The 22,972-nt window shown below is 40.0% G+C and overlaps 2 protein-coding genes across 2 annotated transcripts in view; one reads left to right on the top strand and one right to left on the bottom strand.

The window, feature by feature from the left end:
* KLF8 (KLF transcription factor 8) overlaps positions 1-3,701 on the top strand; it is a 202,358-nt gene extending 198,657 nt beyond the window's left edge. The window contains exons 6-8 of the mRNA XM_054695896.1: positions 1,281-1,454; positions 1,757-2,033; positions 3,618-3,701. Of these exons, the coding sequence (XP_054551871.1) occupies positions 1,281-1,454; positions 1,757-2,033; positions 3,618-3,701 (535 nt within the window). The remainder of the gene's footprint in view (positions 1-1,280; positions 1,455-1,756; positions 2,034-3,617) is intronic.
* Positions 3,702-14,768: 11,067 nt separating this feature from the next.
* Positions 14,769-15,606, bottom strand: LOC119246124 (protein cornichon homolog 1-like). Its single transcript, XM_037512335.2, has one exon. The coding sequence runs from the start codon at positions 15,540-15,542 to the stop codon at positions 15,108-15,110; it is 435 nt and encodes a 144-aa protein (XP_037368232.1). The 5' UTR covers positions 15,543-15,606; the 3' UTR covers positions 14,769-15,107.
* Positions 15,607-22,972: the final 7,366 nt, after the last annotated feature.

Below are 22,972 nucleotides of genomic sequence, written 5' to 3'. Positions count from 1 at the left end.
GGTATCCAGTGTCACCTGGAAACTTGCAGCTTGGGATTCTTACACAGTGTCAGTCCAGCTGGAATTTCCCCTTTTAAAAATCCTCTACAGACAGCCATCCACCCCACCACCTCCCCTAATTCAAATCCCACAGGGTGACCTTAGCCAAATTGGAAACTAATATCGTCGGACAGTTGCAGGCTTTAGGCACCATTCTCTGCCAATTAAATCACTGGGTATAGGAACAAAAAGCTACAATTGGTATCTGTCTTAAATTTGTTCTTTTCATCATTATCTAGATGGTGGCTAAATTCCTTATAAAACTAAGGTTTTGCTAAGTTTAGTAAAATAAAATTTGTTAATCATTTACTGAACTTTCTTTCAGGTTTACATTTTGCTCCTTATTGAAGTAAACTTAACTTTCAGATCTACTTTTTGCTCCTTTTTGTAAGGGAACTAAAATTTAATGTCATCTCAACAAAAATTGAAGGATGTGTTTGTATAAATTGTCTAGTCTAAAGAGGTGATAGTATAACAGCTATAGTCCTTAAGATAATTTAAAGTAAGATGGGTAAAATGAAATGGTATTAGAAAAAAAGAAAGCAAAAGAACGTGTTGAAGATCTGAGAGAGAGATTTTGGTGAGAAATCGTGTGTGCTCAGGTGTCTCAAACTCTTACAACACATTCATGGACTTGCTCATCTGACCAGCAAAACCCCTCTGAACGACTCTTTGTCAGCTGAAGCTGGGGCCAGCTCTCCCTTACTGACATGGATCCTGCCCCTAGTAGGCGTGGTGATAATGATCATGCTTTTCTTTCTTTTTGCACACTGTTTTTTCCACTTTATCCAGGCAAAGATCTCTGAGATGAGCCTTAGCTCTCCCAGACCTGGAAAAGCCATTCCTATTATTTACAGATGAGCGACAGGGCATTGCCCTAGGGGTTCTGGTCCAACCCACCAGGCCAGCCCAGCAACCAGTTGCTTATCTCTCCAAACAAATGGATCCCACAGTAAGAGGATGGCAGCCCTGCCTGCGCACACTTGCAGCAGCTGCTCTCCTCACTAGACAGGCCCTAAAACTCACACTGGGCCAACTTGTAAATGTTAGTTCTCCACATCGGCTCCATGGCTCACTAACTGGGCTCTCTCCCATCTAACACCCTCTTTTGTGTTAGATTTCCACACTCTTTGTCAAAAACCATCTCATCTCCCTCTCCCAATCCTCAACTCTCAATCCTTTTAGGCCTCATGGATGTTCCACTCCCTAATGCAGATAACACCCTCTTCTTACTATGGTAGACACCATCAACAGATAGACACCATCAACAGGTGGGTAGAAGCCTTTCCTACCACTAGAGAAATGGCACAGGTGGTAACTGAAGCCCTAATTAACCACATCATTCCACGCTTTGGTCTCCCCAACACTATCCAGTCAGACAACGGACCTGCCTTTATTTCAAGATTACTCAACAGGTATCCTCCTCCCTGGGCATCACCTGGAAACTACACATTCCCTACCGGCCACAATCTTCTGGTAAGGAAGAGCGGGTAAACGGTCTTATCAAAGACCAACTACACAAACTCTCCACTGAGTTGCATAAATCCTGGGTAGAGCTGCTCCCACTGGCTTTAATGCATATCCGAGCCACCCACCGTGGCCCCTTGTTTCTGAGCCCCTTTGAACTGATATATGGCAGACCTTTTCTTACTAACCATGAACTCCCAGTCCAACCTACACCATTGTCTGGAAATCTTCCATACTTCTCTTTGCTCAGACAGCTACTCCAAGAACATGCAGATCGCTATCTGCTGCAACCTGTGCCTATGTCACCTGAAGCGCCTGTCAACCCACTGAACCCTGGAGACCAGGTTCTTCTAAAAGCCATTTCTCCAAAACCACTCCAACCAAAGTGGACAGTTCTACACAAGATCATCCTGACTACAACAATGGCTGTCAAGGTCTTAGGCGACACATCCTGGCATCACCTGTCCAGGGTCAAACAATTCCGTGTTGACAAGCAGTATGTATGCGAGCACTTGGGCCCAACTCAGGTACGTATCACTGCGGCCCCTGGTCCAGGTTCCACTCAGCCTACAGAGTAGAGGCCCTCTGACTCTCTTTCTTCTGTTTCTGATAATCCCATCTCTAAAAGCCACTTCCCATTCTTCTATCTATGCCTAACAATTCCAAGTCAACACAGCCACTGGCAAGGTACAGGACACAATTTTTGGATTTTCATTCTGTCCATCCTCAAGATGCTCCAGGCCATTGATATCTCTTTCAACCCTTGGCACATAGCCGCAGACACAGAAATGATAGTCAAACAGAACATAAAAAAGCTATCAGATCTAGCAAAGAACCTAAAAATCCAACAAAAGAGCATATGGCACTCCTTTTGCCTGATTCGATAGCTTCTTGTTCCTGCCCACCAACGGCCCCATGGCTGACCACATTCCTTGACCTCCCTCCCATGCCGTCCCCTTTGTCAGCAGGAAGTAGCCAGAAAGAATACTTCGCCCTTTGTCCTATACCAAAGAGGTTGGAAAATAAGGTTGGTGCAGGGGGCCTGGTGAGGGCCTCAGGCCGTGGGCATAAGGAGGGGCCTTGAAACCTCAGAGGGAATTCCACCTTTGCCTTAGCTCCTGGAACCAGAGGCATCTACCTGACACAAATAGGACCTGATAGCGATCAACCAGAAACCACCAAAAAAAAACTTCGGTTCCACATACCCAGCTTCCCGCCTAACCTTTCTTCACCCTATAAAAGGACATCTCCCCTCACAATGGGCGTGACTTCTCCCACCCACATGGGGGTCAGTGAACCTCACTCAGGAGCACAATAAATTTCCTGCCTGTGAGAAACTTGGCCTGGCTCTCCTTCTCTCTACCGCGCAAACCCTTTCAGTGTGCAACAATGATACATTACCATTTGACTGTACATAGTTAACTTCAAGTCTTAGCCATACTGTAAATTAAATAGGCTTCACAGAACTGTCCTAGAAACTAACCTGTTTTATGTAATCATTTATTTTTATGTAGTTGTGATGGTCCTGTTAGGGGGAAATGATGTCCTGAGTTAATCCCATACAGGCTTTGTGGACCCCACCCCCACTCCAGACTAAAGCCATCAAGACATTGGGAAAGACAAATCCCATCACCACCAAAGGGAGGGTGGCTGGGACCTGAGGGTGGAGTTGGGCAGCCAGGTTGGATATAAAAACCAAACACGTGGGCCTTGGGGTCTCTGGCTGGTGATTGCTCGCCTCCTGGCTTCACCGCTCCTGGATGGCGGCCAACTCTGAGAGCGCCATTTTGGGATTTCTGATCGGCGGATTGGGTAGGACTCATTTAAAACTTTGTCTCCCACTTTTCTCCCAGAGTTGTACATTTCCTTATTTCCCCTTTCCTTGTAAATAAACTTTTTATTAACCTTTTACATGTGCCTGCAGTAGAGCATTGATAAGTCCTTTTAAGCACGCGGGTGAGGACCCACAGTCAGGCACCCCGTTTTGTATCGGGGTTGCTCTACAACAGTTTGGCGCCCAACGTGGCCTGCAATATTCCTTATGACCAACATCCTATCCTTAAGGATATTAAGACCTCTAAAATGTTAGGTTCAACTTCTTTTAATGTTAGCATGTGACCAAGGAGTACCTAGGGACCCCCAAACTTGCATGCTCTAAAGGGATCCAGCCATTCATGCACATAAAGGCAAAGTAGACTCTCCATGTGAAAAATATTTTATAGATTAGTTTCCAATAACATCCCCCCTCCACCCAGCAATTACCAAACCTTTTGTGGACAAATATCCAGTCAAACAGGGTTTGCCAGAAGCAGGAATGCTGAGGCCTGAAAGTTTCCCACAAGTCTAAGGCAACTTCTATTAGAGAAATAGCAACAAATGCATTATAGGGGTCAGGCAAGTCTAGGAAAATGTACAAATCAAGATAATGGCTGCCATTTTCTCTGCCAAGGGCAACCTCTCAACGTGTCTCTCAGTCATGAGTTTCGTCCAAATGCCTTTACATGTATCTCTTCCACAAATCTCCTCCAAGTTCCCCCAAGTCCCTGGGTGCAAACCTAAGTCAGAGAAACAAGCAACCTCTTTGTAAGTCTTCCTGTTCTCTGTGTTATATAGCTTTACCTGACTACTGAGTTATACCCCTTGCTCCTAGTAGCTATTACAAGATGACTGCATGTAATTGGAGACACTAAGTGAAAACTTTATCATTCAAATCTATTTTTTGTTCTGAATGTAATTCAAATTAATTATTTCTATATTTTGATGCAATACCTGCTCCCTTGCTTTTCTTCTTCTTGTCCAGTCCTCCACATTTTTAATTGTTTCCTACTTTTCATTTTCCTTTTCATTTACCTTCTATTTATTTCCAAAGTTTACAAAGTATTAAATATTTCTAAATGTTTTGAAAGGCATCCATAACATGAATTTACACAATACTTTATACTATAAAATTTTATTCTACCCAGTACAATGAGATTGACTTTCACCCTCATCTAAAATCCCTTCCCAAGTTCCAGTTTTCAGTTGGAAGTCCCTCAAGATCATATAACTCTGATGGTAAAAGGCATGGAAAGATAAATAAGTGGAAATAGATTAGTGATAATATCATCATCATCATCATCATCATCATCAGAAAGTATCAAAATGCAGATATATTTATATTCCTTATATTCCCTCTAGGGTGAATAATCCAACATCTAATAAAGTGACACAACTGTGTCCTTGGTGTTTTCCAATTTACCTCAGAGCTTTAGTGTTTCTACTCTTTTGAAAAAGCTTGAACTCCTCCAAACAGCATCAAAATCCAGTACCTATGGGACCAATATAAAAGATAATGAATGAAGTAGAACTAGAAACTGGCAAATAAGAACATATGCTGTTACTGGGAAGGGTAAGGGACACCCCAGGACATCCCTTAAAACTACCTGCTCTAGATAGGTTCTACCATCAAGATAAAACATACTGTACTGTGTAAGACCTTCAATGGACAGCAACTTTAATATAATCAGTGTGCAATAAAGAGAAGGGAAAAATAGATAAAATACTTTTCACAAAAAACACCCAAATTTACTCATCAAATTGTGGATAAATGCTTAGACAAACAGGGCTGGCCCAAAACAGCACCGTGGAGGACTAAAAGCTTACCACAAGTCAAAGGCACCTCAACATCATTCTTAATGGTGAGAAATTAAAAGCCTTTCCTTTGAGATCTGGAACAAGACAAGGATGTCCACTCTCACCATTGGTTTTCAGTCTCATACCGGGGGCCTTACCTAGAGCAATTAGGCAAGAGAAAGACATACAAGGAATTCAAATAGGGAAAGAAGTAAAATGATCACTATTAGAAGATGATATGATAATATATATAAAGAATCCTAAGAACGCCACATAAAAATTCATTTAAAAAATAAACCAGTTTGGGAATTTAGAAAACCTAAATTAGGGATCAGGAAAAAGACTCTTTTTTGTGGGACCCTCACCAGTGGCCGTTGATCGAACTGGCGCTGCAGAGGCTGCGGGTAGCCTCGCAACCCAGCGCTCAACCACTGCGCCACCATAGGAGGCCCAGGAAAAAGACTTATTATAATAAAATAAAAAGCAAAAGCAAAAAGCAACTCTAAACCAGAGACACACTACAGTGGGGAAACAGGGAGTAGTATCAAAACAAGGGGGGTGGGAATTGTATGGGGACTATAACCAAGATGAAAATGTATACATTGTACAAAAATGAAAAATGATGTAAAAAATATATAAAATTTAAAAAAATAATATTTTTTTAAAAAAGTATGATGTTAACATAAAAAAAAAAAATCATCAGCAGTTTAAAAAAAAATGACTAAGGCATCTTCTGGTGGGGACCTATAAGAAAGGGGCAGAAAGGGCCAGGGAAGTCTGGGATGAATGGAGCAAAATCGAAGTCAAGATAAAAGCTGTCATTGTGAGACCTCAGACTCAGGGAAGTGCCCTTCTGACTTGCCATTTTAGAACAGGTACCTCTGTGTCCAGAACCCACCTAGACTGTGTGGAACAGGGAAAGGGCTGTCCCCGAAGCCAGAAGTGAGCTGAAAAGCCCCCACAAGCCAGGCCCCATCTGGCTGCCAGAGCACAGGTACAGGAAAGTGCCCTCCTGACTTGCCATTTTAGAACAGGTATCTTTGCATCTGGAACCCACCTAGACTGCATGGAACTGGGAAAGGGCTGCCCCCACAGCCAGAGGTGAGCTGAAAAGCCCACACAAGCCAGTTCCCATCTGGCATCTAGCTGCCAGTCGGAGCCCAGAGGGGGATACAGCCACCACTGGGGCAAACCATGGGTGCAGGGAAGTGCCCTCCTGACTTGCCATTTTAGAACAAGTAAATTTGAGTTCAGAACCCACCTAGACTGCATGGAACTGGGAAAGGGCTGCCTACACAGACAGAGGTGAGCTGAAAAGCCCCCACAAGCCCCCCAAAAGCCCCCACAAGCCCTCACACCCCACAAGGTGAGCTGAAAAGCCCCCTGGCCGCCAGTTGGAGCTCAGAGGAGTATCCAGCAATTTGGAGCCCAGTGGGTGATCCAGCCATGGACAGGGGAATCTGTGGGACCACAAGACCCACCTCCGGAATTAAACAAATACAGAAGGAGGAGATTTTCTGTGACAGTGACCACTAACATATTCATAGTACCAATGCCCTACTGGACTTCTGGCATAACAGTTTTTGACTCTATAGGACCACCAGTGTCAGGCATCCCAGAAAGAGCACACCAAAAAGATGCCAGCCAGTACCAGCGACACAATGTCCCAACGCATAGGACAAATTAGAAAACAAGCAGCAGGGAGAAGAAAAACTATAAGCAACCAAGCAAGTCCTCAAGGAAAAGACACACCACAAAAAAGACAATCACCCACCAGAATGCAACAATAGTGACTTGGAAGAAGTTCTGAGCATTCCAGATAGAGATTTTAAAATTGCCATGATTGAAAAACTAAAAAAAATGTCATAAAGGAAAACAATGATAAGGGGAAAATAATCAACGATCAAAAGAATGAAATTGAGTCCCTAAAGAGGGAAGTGAAAGAAATGCAGGAGGTCAAAGGATTAATGGAGGAGCTAAAGAACTCTAGGAAAAGCAGTGAAAGCTGAATTGATGAAATGGAAGAACAAATAAGTACTCTCGAAGACACAGAAATAAAAAGAACCAAAACAGAAAAGGAAAGAGAATTATGAAGGAAAAGGAATGAAGAAAGACTTTTGGGAACTATCTGACTCTATGAGGAAAGGAAATAGAGGAAAGAGTTATAGGAATCCCAGAAGGAGAGGAGAGAGACATAGGAACAGAGAAAATATTTGAGGAAATAATTGAAGAGAACTTCCCAAACAAGAACGAGGAACTAAAAATAGACATACAAGAAGCAAGAACACCAAACTTCCATGATGAAAGGAAAAATACAGCAAGACACATAATAGCAAATCTCCCAAGAATCTAAGACAGGCAAAAAAAAAAAAATGAAGCTGACAAGAGGGAAGAAACAGATAACATACAAAGGAAAACCAATCAGGCTGATATCAGACTTCTCCAAAGAAACAGTATGGGCAAGGAGAGAGTGGAGGGACATAGTAAACAAACTCCAAGACAACAAATGCCAACCCAAGAATATTCTACCTTGCAAAGCTTATTTTCCTCTATGAGGAAGGAATAAGGACCTTGTTAGACAAGCAAAATCCGGAATGTCATTGCGACTAAACCCCCACTCCAAAAAATACTGCAAGGAGTCCGAGAGCCTTAAGCAACAGAGGGATTAATAAGAACGAAACAAGAAAAAAATATATATATATATAAATAAAACCAGAGAAAAGACAAACAAAATGGCAAATAGAGACACTAACATATTAATCTTAACTCTAAATGTAAATGAATTAAATACTTCAATAAAAAGACACAGAGTTGCAGGCTGGATTAAGAAACAAAACCCAACCTTTTGCTGTCTCCAGGAAACACATTTAACTAAAAAAGATAAAAATAGACTGAAAGTAAAAGGATGGAAAACAATCCTACAAACAAATGAACCAAAAAAGAAGGTAGGAATAGCTATACTTATATCAGATAAAACTGTTTTCAAATTCAAAAAGGTAAAAAGATACCCAGATGGTCACTACATTATGATCCAGGGGACAATACTTCAAGAAGAAATAACACTCATTAACATATACTCACCAGGGCCTCCCTGGTGGCACAGCGGTTGAGCGCTGGGTTGCAAAGTTGCCTGCGGCCTCTGCGGCGCCGGTTCGATCCCCGGCTGCTCCCCGGCCACCGGAGGAAGGTCCCACATGGTGCACAGACCTCTCCTGCCGCCCACTGCTCTGCTCCCCTCAGCAGTGTACTTCAGTCCTTCTGCCTGCTCTGCTCCCCGCTCTGGCTCTGGTGAATTCTCTCACCCTCCCGTGCTTCTGACTATATCCAGTGTATGTATAAACAAAAACAAACAAACAAATAAATAAATAAAGCATGCCTCTATAAAAAAAAAAACAACATATACTCACCAAATGAAGGAACACCAAAATATATTAGACAACTAGTATCATCTCTGAAAACAGACATCAGAGAAAACACATACGTAGTAAGAAACTTCAAAACACCACTATCAACAATAGATAGATCAAAAAGACAAAAAATAAGTAAAGACACTAAACCTCCAAATAAAGATCTAGACCTCATGAGCTTAACAGACCTCTATAGAACACTAAACCCAAAAAAATCTGAGTACACATTTTTCTCAAGCACACACAGATCATTCTCCAGAATAGATCACGTACTTGGAAACAAGACAAACATCAACAGATTCACCAAGATTGAAATCATACCAACGATGTTCTCTGACCATGAATGCATCAAACTAGAAATAAACCATAAAAAGAAGGCAAGGAACTGTCCTACCTCATGGAAATTGAAACCCACACTAATGGAAGACCACTGGACTAATGAGGAGATCAAAGAAGAAATTAAAAAATACCTTGAGTTGAATGAAAAGGAAGACACAAATTTCTAAAATGTATGGGATGCAGCAAAAACAGTAATAAGAGGAAAATATATAGCAATACAGGCTCATATCAAGAAACAAGAAAGAACTCCAAGAAACAACCTAATCTCACACCTCAGAGAACTAGAAAAAGAACAAAAAACCCTAAAACCAGTAGAAGAAATGATAAAAATCACAGCAGAATGAAATAAAAACTAAAAAAGCAATCCAAAAGATAAATGAAGCCAAAAGTTTGTTCTTAAAAAAAAAAATAAATGGAATAGACAAACACCTAGCCAGGCTTACAAAGGAAAATAAGGGAGAAAGCACAAAAAATAGGATCACAAATGAAATAGAATAAATCACAACAGACACAGCAGAAATCCAAAAGAAAATCAGAAGCTACTATGAACAGTTATATGCAAACAAGCACAACAATCTAGAAGACATGGACGAATTCCTACAACTCTAATATCACCCAAAGCTAGATAAAGAAGAAATAGAACACCTAAACAGACCAATTGCAGGCAGCGAAATTGAAATGGTAATCAAAACCTTCCCCCAAAACAAAAGCCAAGCATCAGATGGATTTACAAATGAATTCTACCAAGCACTGAGAAAAGAATTAGTGCCTATCCTTCATAAACTATTTCAAAAAATTGAGAAAGAAGGGATAATACCAAACACGTTCTATGAAGCTGACATTACACTAATACCAAAACCAAACAAGGATAACACACAAAAATAAAACTGCAGGCCAATCTCCCAAATGAACACTGATGTAAAAACACTCAATAAAATTTTAGCTATCAGAATCCAACAATGTACCATAAGATAATTCACTGTGACCAAGTATGTTTTTTCCAGCAACACAAGGATGGTTCCACATCTGAAAAATCAATCAATGTAATCTAACACATCAACAAAAAGATATATAAAAAACATGTGACAATATCAATAGATGCTGAGAAGGCTTTCAGCAAAGTACAACACTCATTTATGATAAAGACCCTTGAAATTCTCGGGATACAAGGAACATACCTCAACATCATAAAGGCCATATATGACAAGCCCATATCCAATATTATTTTTGATGGTTTAAAGCTAAAAGCATTTCCAATAAGATCTGAAACAAGACAAGGATATCTACTCTCACCACTGCTTTTCAATATAATACTGGAAGTCCTAGCCAGAGCAATAAGACAGGAGAAAAACATACAAGGAATCCAAATAGGCAAGGAAGAAGTCAAACAATCACTATTTGCAGATGATATGATAATACACATAGAGAACCCCAAATACTCCACAGAAAAACTAATTCAATTAATCAATCACTTTAGTAAAGTGGCAGGATACAAAATCAACACACAAAAATCAGTCGCCTTCCTATACACAAACAATTAAGCTGAAGAAGAAGAAATCAAGAAAATCATCCCTTTTATTATTGAAACAAAAAAATCAAATACTTGGGAATAAACCTAAAAAAGAGATAAAGGACCTATACAAAGAATAGTATAAAACACTGTTAAAAGAAATAGAAGAAGACCATGCTCATGGATTGGAAGAATTAACATTATCAAAATGGCCATCCTACCAAAAGCAATTCACAGTTTCCATACTATTCCAATAAAAATTTCAATGACAATCTTCAAAAAAATAGAACAAATATTGATGAAATTCATATGGAGCCACCAAAACCCCAAATAGCCATAGCTCTCTTGAAAAAAACGTATAAGGGAATGGAGGCATCACACTCTCAGATTTCAAACTATATTACAAAGCCATAATAATCAAAACTGCATTGTATTGGAACAAGGACAGACACACATGGTCAACTAATCTTTGACAAAGGAGCAAAGAATATGCAATGGAGCAAAGAAAGTTTGTTCAATAAATGGTGCAGGGAAAACTGGGTTGCTATATGCAAAAGAAAGAATCTTGACTACTACTTCACAGTGCACAAAAACCAACTCAAAATGGATTAAAGAACTAGACATAAGACCTGAAACTATAAAATATATGGAAGGAAATATAGGCAAAACACTACATGACATACACCTCAGCAACATATTTAAAAACTCCTTAAACAAAGCAGTGATAGCTAAGGCAGAGATAAACAGCTTGGATTACATCAAGTTAAAGAGATTCTGTACAGCAAAAGAGACAGTAACCAAACAAACATACATCCCACTGACTCTGAGAAAATTTTTGCACACAACACTAATGATAAAGGACTGATCACAAAAATCTACAAAGAGCAGATGAGACTCAACAAAAACAAAGTAAATAATCCAGTCAAAAAATGGGCAGAACAGCTAAAAAGGAACTTCTCTAAAGAGGAAATGCAAATGACCAACAGGCATATGAAAAAACGTTCAGTATCACCTGTAATCAGGGAAATGCAAATCAAAACTACAGTGAGATACCATCTTACACCAGTGAGAATGGCACACATTAAAAAAAAAAAACTAGCAATGATAAATGTTGGCTAGCATGTGGAGATAAAGGAACTCTCCTGCACTGCTGGTGGGAGTGCAAACTAGTCCAACAACTATGGATTGCTGTGTGGCGATTCCTTAACCTGCTAAAGATGTAGCTTTCATATTATCCAGCAATTCCACTCCTAGGTATTTACCCAAATGACACAGAAACAGTAATTCCACCCCTATGTTTATAGCAGCACTATTTATAATAGCTAAGCTTCGGAAACAACCCAAATATCCAAAAATAGATGACTGAATCAAGAATATGTGGAATATATACACAATGGAATATTACTCAGCAATCAAAGAAGATAAACTCATGCCATTTGCAGCAACATGGATGGAACTGGAAGGGATCATGCTCAGCAAAATAAGCCAGAAATAAAAATAAAAATAAAAATACCGGATGTTCTCACTCATAGCAGGAATTTGAAAACCTAAATAAGGGACCAGGAAAAAGACTAATTATAATAAAGAAAAATCAAAATCAACTAGCAACAAGCAACTATAAACCAGAGGCACACTACGGGGGGGGGGGTGGATAGGGGAGGAGAGATTAGGGTGAAAATAAGGGTGGTGGGAATTGTATGGGGAATATAACAAAAATGAAAATGCAATGTTGTATTATCTTCCTGGCAGAAACTAAGTGAAAGCCCATGATTGTTTCCCACTCCTACTAATAAATATAAGTGTAAATATTAACACTCAGAACTAGAGAGACAGTAGTGTGGTATAGTGACTAGAGCCAAGAAAACAAAAACAAATGAAAAAACAAAACAGCATTTCAACATTGGCTTGGTTGTTAATGAGTGCATTACCGTAGTTTTGTTCATTTCTCTGAAGTTCAGTTACTTTACCAGAAAAAAAGGGACTAATATGCTTTTACTTCAGGGTAGTAATTATAGGCAGGAAGTACATGAGGGAAACATGGGTTGTTCCAACAGCCCTCTCCTCCAAAAATAAACTTGTCCTTGCTACATTTAGCAATGAAATAAAAGAAAATAAGAAATAGTAAAAAAATGGAGCAGAGGTATATTTCATATGGCAGCTATATCATCTATTCTGGAGATGCATATTTAAATTGTCTACCATTCTTGTTCTGGCTATATGCTCTCTGTGTTCATCCAATAATTTTGAGTTTTCATTTACTTTGCCTATAAACAAAGAATGTTCAAGTCAAATATTCATAAATGTATGGAAATTCTAGTTCTGAGTGTTAATATTTATTCTCATATTGATTAGAAGGAGTGGGAAATAATCATGGGCTTTCACTTAGTTTCTGCCAGGAAGATAATACAACATTGCAACATTTAATTATTTCAATCAACTCAAGACCTCAACAACAGCAAATAGTTCCTCTGGATAAATTTTTAAAAGAGCAATTGCTCAGTAAAATTGTATGCATATTTTATATATTTTCAGATTTATTCTTATGCAAGAACTGGGGTACAGGCCAGATACGCAGGAGGTGAGAGGATTAACCAGAGACAGAGTCAGGAGCAGAACAGGCAGACTGACGAAATACACTGCTGTGGGGAGCAGCGGGCACAACAGGAGAGGTCTGTGGCACCATGTGGGATTCTTGCAGGCTGTCTGGGATCGAACCCGCACTGCTGAGGCTGCGGACAGCTTCACTGCATGGCGCTCAACCTTCTGCTCCACCGGGGAGGCCCTGCAAATTTTATTAAACTGTTGGTGTTTATTAGCAAATTGTCCTTCAAAAAAGTTGTACCTATCAAGTAACCTAGGTCCCAGTGGAGTATAAAGTGCCTTTTTCCTCTAAAATAACAATACTATTGTTTATGTAGTGATCACTATAAATGGGATACTGTTAAGGGTTTGACATATCAATTCACTTGACTTTATATGTTAATTTGATTTGATTCACAGATGAAAAATTCTGTGGTGCAGAAAGGTCACGTTACTTGCCCAGTAATGCACAACTAAGAGGTAGAAGTAGTAGAACCAGGATTTGAACCTAGGAAGTCTAGATCTATTATTTCAGAAGTGGCTATTATATCAGTCTCTTTAATTTTGTAGACAAAAACATTTCAGCTATTTTAATTTCTATTTTCTATTTAAAGAAAATATTGCAATCCCTTCATTCCTTTCTTCCGTCCTTGCTTTTCTTTCTGACTTTTTCTCCTTTTGTAATATTAACTTTTTTTAAGATTTATTTATTTATATAAGAACGGGGGTACAGGCCAGAGGTGCGTTAATATCCTTTGCCTATTTATTCCCTTGGAGTGTTCATCTTATTAAAAAAAATGATTTCTAACTAGTGTGTTATGTGAAGGATACTAAGATATTGTATGTTTTAAATGTTGAGATTTTTTGTAGTTCACTCTAAACTTTTCATTTTCATTTTATTTTTTTACACAAAGAAGTTAAAAATCCTTATTTGAGGATATCTATCTTTCCATCTGTTTTTGCTTTGATGTTTTAGAAAGGTTATTGCCATGCCTAGCTTTGTTACAGACATACAGATACACCTCTGTGAAGGAAAGGAGTCATTTCCCCTTCACAGTTTCTTCTTGTTTCCTTGCACCCTGCAAACACTTGTTAGCAGGATGAATGGTATTTGACCACATGTGCATGTTCTCTCTCTCTCTCTCTCTCTCCCTGTCCCCTTGAGATGCCTTTTTATTTTTTTTTTGACAGTAATATGTCTTTATTATGGATTAAGCAACTTTAAGAAATAGCTATTTGTAATCTTTAAAACAATGCACTGAAAATAAGTCTTAATTTCAGAGTTTTATTATATTGCACTAAAGGAACAGCAGGATGGTTATACAATGTTCTCTCTCACTCACTTTTGAAAATCTAAAGTACTTGCAAATTCTTAAGAATACCTTTACCACCAGATCAGAACAATAAGTATAATAACCAATATCTTAATAAGTAATGTCTTACAAATTAAAACACATTTAAAATAGCTTTAATTGCATTCTTCACAATTCAGCATATATTTTTATACCATGTTCACTTATGCTTAAGAATTAAAGCAAGTATGTTACTCTGATTGAAATATGGGAAATCTCTCATTCATGCAATATACAGGGATAATATTCAAGTCAAAGGGGAAAAAATCCCACTTTTCTTATTTTTGTAAATGTATCCATATATAATCATCTACATGATAGAAGAGGAAAGCCATGAAGTTTCCCACAGGTCAGATATATATTTTCAGTTCATCAGAAGCACCTGATATCTACAGCTAATTTATAATTAGATGGCATTTCAAAAAACCAAAATAAGCCCTACTAGTTCCTATAAAGAAAAGCTTCCAATGGACTAAGGACAGTCAATAATTAATGCAATCATTCAAGGGATTATGGCTGTTCCTTAAGGAGTGCAAGTTCAAACCTGTCAACATCAGAGGTAATCATTTTATATTAATTTATATGTAATTCCATTTAAATACTTTATCTGAGTATAACATATGAAAACAGTCTTTCCACAAGCAAAAATGTGGAAACATTTAAAAAATAAGGAGTCATTTTTTAAAGTAACTGATCAGATTCCATAGGCTATTCTTGGAAACAGGATCTTGCTGGATAGAATCCCTTCATTTGGTGGCGTTTTGCATGCAGTTAACTGGACCAATTCTTCAGTGTGTTGTTCTAAGAGCTCACCAAAACATAGATCATGCCATATAGGTAGTAAAAAAATGCTAGAAGATAAAAAGCTAATTTGCACCATCCTTCCTTCTGACAATATGCTAGAATATCTGCGTTCATGATGGTCGTAGGGTCATAGAGTCCTGGTCCACTCATCACGGGTCTACTCATATACCTCCAAATATGATATGCCAAGAGGGGCATATTGAGACCCAGTGTGAGCCACTCTGCTGCACAAAGAAATATGACACAGAAGAAAGCATGGATGAGGTACTCTGGAAGTACAAGAGGATTCAGGGTATTACACTGGTCTATAGGATTCTTGTAATCAGTCTTCAGCTCATCAAATGCTATAATGTGCCAGATGGTGAAGAAGATGAGCGCGGCGGTGAGCAGCAGCGCCAGCATGTAGCAGAAGGCCGCGAACGTGAACGCCATGGCCGGGGAGGAGCGGGGAGCGGCGCCCGGGCCGGCGGAGAAAGGCGGCGCACGGCCCTCTGGGTAAAACCATTCGCTTCCCCCGGCCGCAGCCACGACCGCCGCCGCTGCCGCTGCCGCCGCCGCGGCCGAGATGCCTTTTTAAATAAATATGTTTTTCTCTTCATTTCACCTTTTGTGTCTGCTTTTTGTACCCAGTCACCCTGTTTCTCCTGGGGCTGTCCTGGAACAGCCTGGTGACCATCATGGGGTTCTTACACTCATGGTTGACTAGTTAAATGGATCCTTCCTTACTTTGGTCATCATAAGCACATTATGAATGCAGAACACTAGGTGATATCTTTCTGTCACTATTTTAGAGCTTAGTTTTACTTCAGTACAGCTATCTGTGCATTTCAATTTAAACATGGGTTTAATAGCCAGTTTAGGCAGTTCTTTTCTTCCATATTTTTCTTTATATTTCCTTGGTGTAACTAATCTGATGAAGCCTGGTATACAGGAGATGGTTCCAACCTATAGTTAGAATTCAGTTCCAACATGTAATTTGTATTTCTGGGGCCTGCTTGGCTATGTGTAAGCATTTCATACGACATTGTTTTTGACTCAAGAGGAAGCAAACCTTCTAAACTTCAGCCTCTAAGACTCTGCAAGTACACATAGAAGCTGCCCTCTATAGATTAAATCTAGTTAATTTGGCCATGGAGAGACTGAAAGAATGAAGTCTGGTTCCCCTCTGTAAGTTATATATATATATTTTTTTTTTTTTAGAAACAATGGTATACTTTTTTTTTTTTTTTTTTTTTTTAAGATTTATTTATTTATTTATACATGCACGGGGTACAGTCAGAAGCGCGGGAGGGTGAGAGAATTCACCAGAGCCAGAGCAGGGAGCAGAGCAGGCAGAGGGACCGAAGTACACTGCTGAGGGGAGCAGCGGGTGGCAGGAGAGGTCTGCGCACCATGTGGGACCCTCCTCGGTGGCCGGGGAGCAGCCGGGGATCGAACCGGCGCCGCAGAGGCCGCGGGCAGCTTCGCAACCCAGAGCTCAACCGCTGCGCCATCCGGGAGGCCCCTGTAAGTTATATTTTTAAAAGGCAGAGGCTAGTGACAATATTTAGGCTGCCCTCCATAAATTAGATTTGGCAACTTCACTTTGAACTCACCAATAGAAAACCCCTTTCAAGAGGAAATTACCCCTCCTGTGGAGGCTATAGTAGCTCCACAGGCTTCATTTCCTCACCCAGGATAGGTCTAAAATGACTTCTACTTCTCATACAAGATGGGGCACCCAATTTGGCCAATGAAGCTACCATGGGGTAGGACAGTTCCTTTATGTCAATTTCCATTAGGTGGATTTAACCAAGGAAAACCTGTCAGATGCTATTGGTCATACCCTCCCTCTTACTCTAGGGATCTCCTGAATTAGAAAAATCCTGCCCCTCCATTTAAACAAGAGGATCCCAAAAGGATGGTTAAAATGCTTGCCTCTCTTTTTCCCTCCTATTGACATATGTTCAATCAATTTACAAATATCATTAACATTGGATGAATGAGGAATAGCTTAAGGAAGACTAGCAAGTAGACCTATCATATCCACAAGGAGGATCTAGAAACCCCAAAACCAGAGTGGCTGTCCTGTGGCCTCTCTACCACTAAGGGCCTCTGCACCTGTGTGTGTATGGCCTCTCTATGCACCTGTGTGTGTGTAAAAGAATTGGATAAGGCACTCCTGCATGACTGCCTTAAGACAATGGCCCACGTCACGAGGCAGCCAGGGATGCCTAGGTAGTCGTTTGTGTGGCTATGGTCTGAGGTGGTCTGAGGTGGTCTGGGAGTTGCTTGGAAATTACATCAAGTACCTGTATGGGAAGTCCTTCCTGTATACATGGCCGACATACCCCCTCCTGTTCCCCATAAAATTGATTACCCTTTGTTGCCCCTGGACTCTGCTCCTCCCGCCATTGTCACATAATAAATCATGGCTGTTCATTACTGCTAATAAATAGGAAGAGGGTTGCTCACTGAGCAGCAGAGTCTTGCCTTGCAAACTTGCTCGACAACTTGTCCCTCAGCATGTCCCGGGGAACATGCTGGCACATTCCCGACCACCAGAGTTGGTGTTCGAACAGGGACAGAAACAGGCAACAGGACTTAAAACAGGTGCCAGGGACACATTCGTGTTCCTCAAGCCTGGTGAAGGGAATAGGACCTCCAAATCAGATACACAATAGCCCCACAGAGTCTGCAACGGAAAGGTAAGTAAAGTGCTTCTCTTTCATGAGTGTTTCTCTCTCTCTCTCTCTCTCTCTCTCTCTCTCTCTTCCCTCTTAAATTCCTTTCTCTCAGGTTCGTTCACTTTGGGCAAAATCAATGGTGGCCATGAGACGACCACTTAGAAAGCCAAAAGGACTCCCCACCTTCTAGAAGACTCCTGTAACAGGATAAACTGGGCCAGATTAAAGGGACAGCCGATCCTCCAGTCACAAGATAAAGTCAGGTCACTGTATGAAGACTTCAGTCTCCGAAGACAACAGGCACATACAGCACCTAGAAGCCCATCCTGGGGTTACCCATAAAGGATTGGTCTCCTAGCAACCGGGGCTGTTTTCCCTTGCACTAGGTAGGAGAATTCAATTCTGAGCCACAAGCCTGAGCATACCGGCCCATGTGACAGCTGGGGAAGACACTCTCTTACCTAAGCACTACCCTAAGACCCAACACAATCAGCAGCCATACCCTGCAGCTTGCCCATATTAGGATTTTTATTTACAGCCTGATCTTTCACTCTCCATTCCTTTTTACATGATGTTTAGCTAAAAATGGGTACTACTCTTTCCTCTGCTCAACTTCAACCTTGTGAATAACTTAAGGCTTTCCTTTTATCTGTAGGATGTAAAATTTCTAATAAGGAGCTCACTCAATTCCTGCAAATGGTTAAATCTCACTGGAACTTGTACTGCTTAGCCATTGGGGCTTTGGAAAAAAACCTGCCAAACAGGCTTGGGTTGGTGATCCAGAGCCCCTCCCTCTTACACCACCTTTAAGCACCGCCTCCCCCCCCCCCCAACAAACGCACTACAACTGGCTGGTGAGGGTGCTGCCAATGGTCTCAGAATGCAGCTGCCTGGACCTTTGCTCCAGTGCTGGGATCACTGGCATTTCTCTGCTGCCTTCCTGCTGTAGGAAAACTGGATTCTCCTTTTATCCACCTTAACAAAGTGTTCAGGTCCATTCCATAAGCAAAAAAAAAATTATATTTCCCTGTTTTTTCCTAATCTTTAAATATAGACTGTTTAAGGTAAAAACTGCTTGACTTTAAAATTGTTGTAATCTTGAGCCCTTTGGTAATGGTTAATATTTAACACTCATTCTATATAAAAATTTTAGCTTCTATCTTATTACAAACCTCTTTGACATAAACTAATATTAAAAATTTGGTTAAATACATGTGTCAGACTTAAACTAAAACCTAGTTCAAGCCAAAAAGGTCACTCTTGTTTTACCTAAAACAGTTACTAAATAACTAAAATTTAATCAGTTTCTCTTTATCTTCACAAAAAAATAACTACTTCTTAAAATTAATACACATGGCCAAAGTTTTTGATAAAAATCAAGAGCTCTCTGTGTCTGTCATTGTCTTTTACCTCTAGAGGGTTAATTATAAACAATGCCTATATAAATTCTAATCAAAAACCCCAAATTTTGAAATCATGATCTACAATTTTGGTAAACAAAAACTAGTTCAAAATTTAATGGTTTAATCTAAAACATACATGCCTTAAGGTTATAACGTTGAATACTAATACTTTTTTATTTAAATGAATTTACTAAAAAATAGTTCATGGTATTCAATTTTATGTCATCTCACCTAAAATACAATTAAAAATCATGTGTTTATGAATAAGTCATTTAGTCTAAAATAATGGTAGTAAATCAGCTATTACAATGTCTTACAAGCTAAATATTAATAAAAGATGTAACTACTCTGAATACAAATATTTATGTGTTTAAAAATTTTTATGTACTTTAACAACTTGCTACAAAAAATAAGTTAATATCAATAGTATACTAATAAAATGTTCCAAAATACATAAGACTTCTTAAAAACCTAATATATTGTGGTAGACGGTTCTAACACTGTCCATAGTAAAATTACCAACTCCAAGCCCCTGGTCCTAAAAACAGACCATATGATTATTTGCCTCCTTCAGGACATTCATAAAGTAATGGTCAACCCTGTTAATCATAAAAAACTAAGTAAAATTACTCAAAAGCAAAAAAAAAAAAAATCCTTTGTAATTTCAGACTGGATTTGCTGAAGCTATAAAAAATTTTACTAATCTGGAACCCCAAAACTGTAAAAGGACAAGTCATTCATTCTTTTCTACTATGTTAAAATTTTAAATACGTTATAGACATCCCTTATAGCCCTACAAGACAAACTATAATTAAAGGAGTCAATGGGCTCCTTAAAATACATCTTTTAAAACAAAAAAGAGAGCCTCCTCCGTGGCGCAGCGGTTGAGCGCTGGGTTGCAAAGCGGCCCACAGCCTCTGCAGCGCCAGTTCAATCCCTGGCTGCTCCCCGGCCACCAGAGGAGGATCCCACATGGCGTGCAGACCTCTCCTGCCGCCTGCTGCTCCCCTCAGCAGTGTGCTTCAGTCCTTCTGCCTGCTCTGCTCCCCGCTCTGCCCCTGGTGAATTCTCTGACCCTCCCACACTTCTGACTGTACCCAATGCTTGTATAAATAAATAAATAAATAAATAAATAAATAAATAAATAAATCTTTTTAAAAAGGGGGGGGGTATCTAGAGTGTAACCTGCCCCCATAAAAACAAATATACAAAGCTCTATTTCTTTTTTTTAAAGATTTATTTATTTATGCATACAAGAGCTGGGGTATAGGCCAGAGATGTGGGGGATGAGAGGCTCCACCAGAGACAGAGTGGGGAACAGAACAGGCAGACTGACTGAAATACACTGCTGAGGGGAGCAGCGGGCGACACAGGAGAAGTCTGCCTCACCATGTGGATTTCTCCCTGGCCAGGGATCAAACTTGTGCTGCAGAGGCTATGAATTGCTTCATAGAGCAGTGCTTTATCCCTTGTGCCACCAGGGAGGCCCCAAAGCTCTAGTTTTTATATTGCAAATTCCTCCAGCCTAACAGCTGTTACAACAACATTTCATTCCTAATTCTTCTGGCCTCACAGCAGAAAAGAACATTTTATCCCAGTGAAACCAAGCCCTAAGCCCTTGGTCTTATACCACCACCCCTTATAATAACCAATTGACTGGAACATGTAGAACTTTTAACCTGCAGGAAAGGGTACGTTTCTGTTTCGTCACCTACAGGACCACTCTGGGCTCCAGCAACAACAGTAAGATTGACCAGCCTTCTCAAAAATGACAACTCACCATGCCAACAAAAAACTCACCTGGGGACACATCAAAGGCCTGACCACTAATGCTGAAAATCTACTTGCCAAATAGTAGGTACCCTGCACCTCTGAAAATCTATTTCTGGCTCTCCTCTCTTGCACTACAGCTAACTGTGGGGACCTTTCTTTCGCTCCTTTTTCATTCTTACTGTTGATGCTCACTTAAAATGGGCGCATGTTATCAATCCCCTTTCTTTTACATTGTCAGTGGGGATGGGGAACACAGAACCCCCTATTGGATCTAATGACTCCCTTCATATATACGGGCAGAGATCCCAGGCTCTTTAAATGAATACCTTACTGATACTCTTACTTCCCCTTAGACTATTACTTGTCCAACACACCCCTTCTGCTTGACTTTATCCCTTAATACTTACTGTGCCTCTGTGTTCCAACAATCGTATATAAATAATTTAGTTCAAATTCCATCTGATAAATCTCAAGTTATTACTATTCATCACCAGTACTTTCTACGCACGGTGGGAATAGAAAGGTTTGGCCCTAAACATAACTATGACCCCCTCCAGGCCATTTTGATTCCTATTTGCTGTCAACCATGGGCAGAAATGTCTCATGCCAACAATGAATTCCACTGGGAGGTTTGCAGCTCCACCTTCTGCTCAGAGATTTCCTTATTTAAAATTTGTACCCTACAAAATTGGGGCCCACAAACCCTCCTTGTCATGAATAAAAACAAAACATGGCGGGGCTAAGTTTGAAATGGGACTCTTCCCTATTCCTACCAGAACACCCATCCTTCACAAAACCCTGGCTTTGCTGGTCCTGTCTTACAACTCTGCTGTAACAACTACTCTACATGCTCTCCCCTTAAGACAAAGGTTTGGAGAGCTGCTGCTATATACTTCCCCTATGTTCTACACTATGGCCCGGCCCAGTTCACTCGGAGCAAATTTCTATGAAATCTCACAGATACTTTCAGTTATACCTGAATCTGTACCTCCCATCCCTGTCTGTTCTTGTTAACCCCTTACTTACCACCTTTCTCTGGTAATAGTATTACCTTTTCAACTGTCACACTTAACACCCCAAGTACTGACAATCAGTATCTTCACAAGCATGCTATCTGTTTCATTAAACAACAGATACAGGCTTGGATTTTTGTTAACCTTACACACCCCTGGAAGGGTAACTCCACCTTAGCTCAACTGGTTCATGATCTAGACCACCATAATAGAGTCAGTCATTTTTTAACCTCTTTCGTTCTTTGGGTTACTGGAATTATTTTTCTCATTTCTCTGGCTACTATTGCAGCCTTTTCCATGTCTGCTTTGACCAAATCTCTTCAAACAGCTAATAAAGTTCACCAATATATGACAAATACCACTAAAGTTTTGTGGGCACAGGCCCGTATAGATCAACAAATTAGTTTACAATGTTTGCTTTATTTTCTCAGGTGTAGTCCCCATAGAATTTCCACCACCAATTCACCCGTGCACCATCACCATATTCCCTGGTCCTCTTCCTGCCCTCGTTTTGATCCCTTTCCTTCTCCCTCCCCTGCAGAATGTTTCTGATTTATAGCTGGCTGTTTATTTTTGCTTTGTTGTGTTTTGTTTTTTGTTGTTATTATTTTTTCCTTGTAGATCAACAGATTCTTATCCAGTTTGATGCCCTAGAGTTTGCTGTGCAATGGCTTGGTGAACACCAGCAGACTTTATGAACATGGTCTCTCCTCCAATGTGACACCAGTTATGACAGGTTTTCTGTCACTTATCTCAATGCTAATAATTTCATTTATTTCTCTTGGATGTCTCAAAAACAAGACCTGGTTCAGTCATTTAGTTCTCCTTTACATACTTCTGTCCAAGACCTACAAACTAAATTTCTTTTCCAACTTCATGAGATCCAGAAAAAAACAACAAATTAATGATGATCTCCTGACTTCTCTTCCTTGGCAGATCCCCATACCTGGTGGTCTAGCCTTACTGTGCATACTCTTACTCATGCTATCTTATGTCTCTTTGTTATT

The sequence above is a fragment of the Talpa occidentalis genome, unplaced genomic scaffold, assembly GCF_014898055.3.
Source record: "Talpa occidentalis isolate TD23 unplaced genomic scaffold, MPIMG_talOcc4v2.1 talOcc4.15, whole genome shotgun sequence".
Classification (NCBI taxonomy): domain Eukaryota; kingdom Metazoa; phylum Chordata; class Mammalia; order Eulipotyphla; family Talpidae; genus Talpa; species Talpa occidentalis.
This window is presented reverse-complemented; position numbering and strand designations above follow the sequence as displayed.